The sequence below is a fragment of the Atta colombica genome, unplaced genomic scaffold (genome assembly GCF_001594045.1).
Source record: "Atta colombica isolate Treedump-2 unplaced genomic scaffold, Acol1.0 scaffold200, whole genome shotgun sequence".
NCBI classification, from domain to species: Eukaryota; Metazoa; Arthropoda; class Insecta; order Hymenoptera; family Formicidae; genus Atta; species Atta colombica.
This window is the reverse complement of record NW_017259295.1, coordinates 1,167,430-1,168,800: the sequence shown is the minus strand read 5'-3', so window position 1 is coordinate 1,168,800 and position 1,371 is coordinate 1,167,430. Positions and strand designations below refer to the sequence as shown.

Genomic DNA, 1,371 nt, shown 5'->3' with positions numbered 1-1,371 from the left:
ATAATTATTATCCTACCTGACACGTGCGTGCAGGTATAATAATATATTTATAAGGTTTTTGAGAATTAAAATATTAAAAACAATCATATTATATTTATTTTTATGGCAAAAATCTATGTTTATTTACTCACTTTATTTATTTTATATTTATTTTATATTTTATATTTTATATTCCCTTCATGTTTATGGAATATTGGTTGATCCATTTTTTTAAGCTTGTCGTTCTGCAGTTCAAAAATAGTTTAAAACCTACACATTTTATTTTTTAATTGAAAATAAAAATTGATATGTTTCTCTCTCTCACCCATTCTCCTTTCAATTAATGTGAAAAATTCAACCAATATTTTAATTCCGCAGTTTCAATAATAACTTACCCTTCCTCCCTGAAATACGCTGCGCAAAAAATCCATGAAAAGATCACATTTGCCAGGGATGCTAGTGATGATGAGAAGTAAACAAATTATTTCGGCTCTCATAGTTTAAAAATGTGGCGAGCGTTTTAAAGATTGTCTACCAAAGAAAGTCCACTTTCAATTTTCTTCAGACTTTTCTGTACTTGAAATGACTATGATTTCATGTTGAAAGATTTTGTTCGGCCTTTGACTTGGTCAAACGAGACATCCGCTTGTCAAGCGCTGACGCGCTTCCTCCAATTCTACAACGCGAGCGTCTCTAACAGATCTTCCGCGTCTTCGACTGAAGAGAACTGCAAACTTTGACGTACACATAAAAACCGTTAATTACTCATACATACAATATCGATAAAGTCACTAAGCCAGCGGATTTTTGTTTATTTAACGGCGATTACCTATCGCATCGTAAAGAGTTGTTTAGTTAATCTTATATAATCCTTCGAACAATTTCTTGATCAATCTTCACTCAATATAAAAGCAAAAAATTTATATTCTGCAAGTATTTTTTTTAATTTAAGGTAAAATGCAGCTCGTTTTGCTCTACATTTTTTCCAAGCAACAATTTACAATAAAACTGTATTTAATATTTCTAATTTTTAAATACTGAAAATGCTAATTAAATACTAAAACGTAAAAAAAACCTTATTAATTTCTTAATTTTGTTATAAATCCAGAAAAATAGAAATTATGAATTTTTTCTTGTACATATTGATAATAAAGTTTGGATTAAAGCATCAAATTATTATATAGTTAATCAATTTAACTCGTGATATTATATTACTGCAGTTATAGTTTAGTAGAGTTTGCATTTCAAGACCGAAAAATTATTTCGGCGCGTTTTAAAAGACTACATACGTACTACATAAATTCACATAGAATCATATAAATACTTAAGATCCAATTATTTCCTTTAAAATATTGATTTCTGCAGGTTCTCATATATATATATATATATATA

The 1,371-nt window shown here is 28.2% G+C and overlaps 1 protein-coding gene across 1 annotated transcript in view; it reads right to left on the bottom strand.

Moving 5' to 3' along the window:
- Window positions 1–476, bottom strand: part of LOC108687103 (phospholipase B1, membrane-associated-like) — a 31,628-nt gene extending 31,152 nt beyond the window's left edge. The window contains exon 1 of the mRNA XM_018192703.1: window positions 375–476. Coding sequence (XP_018048192.1) covers window positions 375–476 — 102 coding nt within the window. The remainder of the gene's footprint in view (window positions 1–374) is intronic.
- Window positions 477–1,371: the final 895 nt, after the last annotated feature.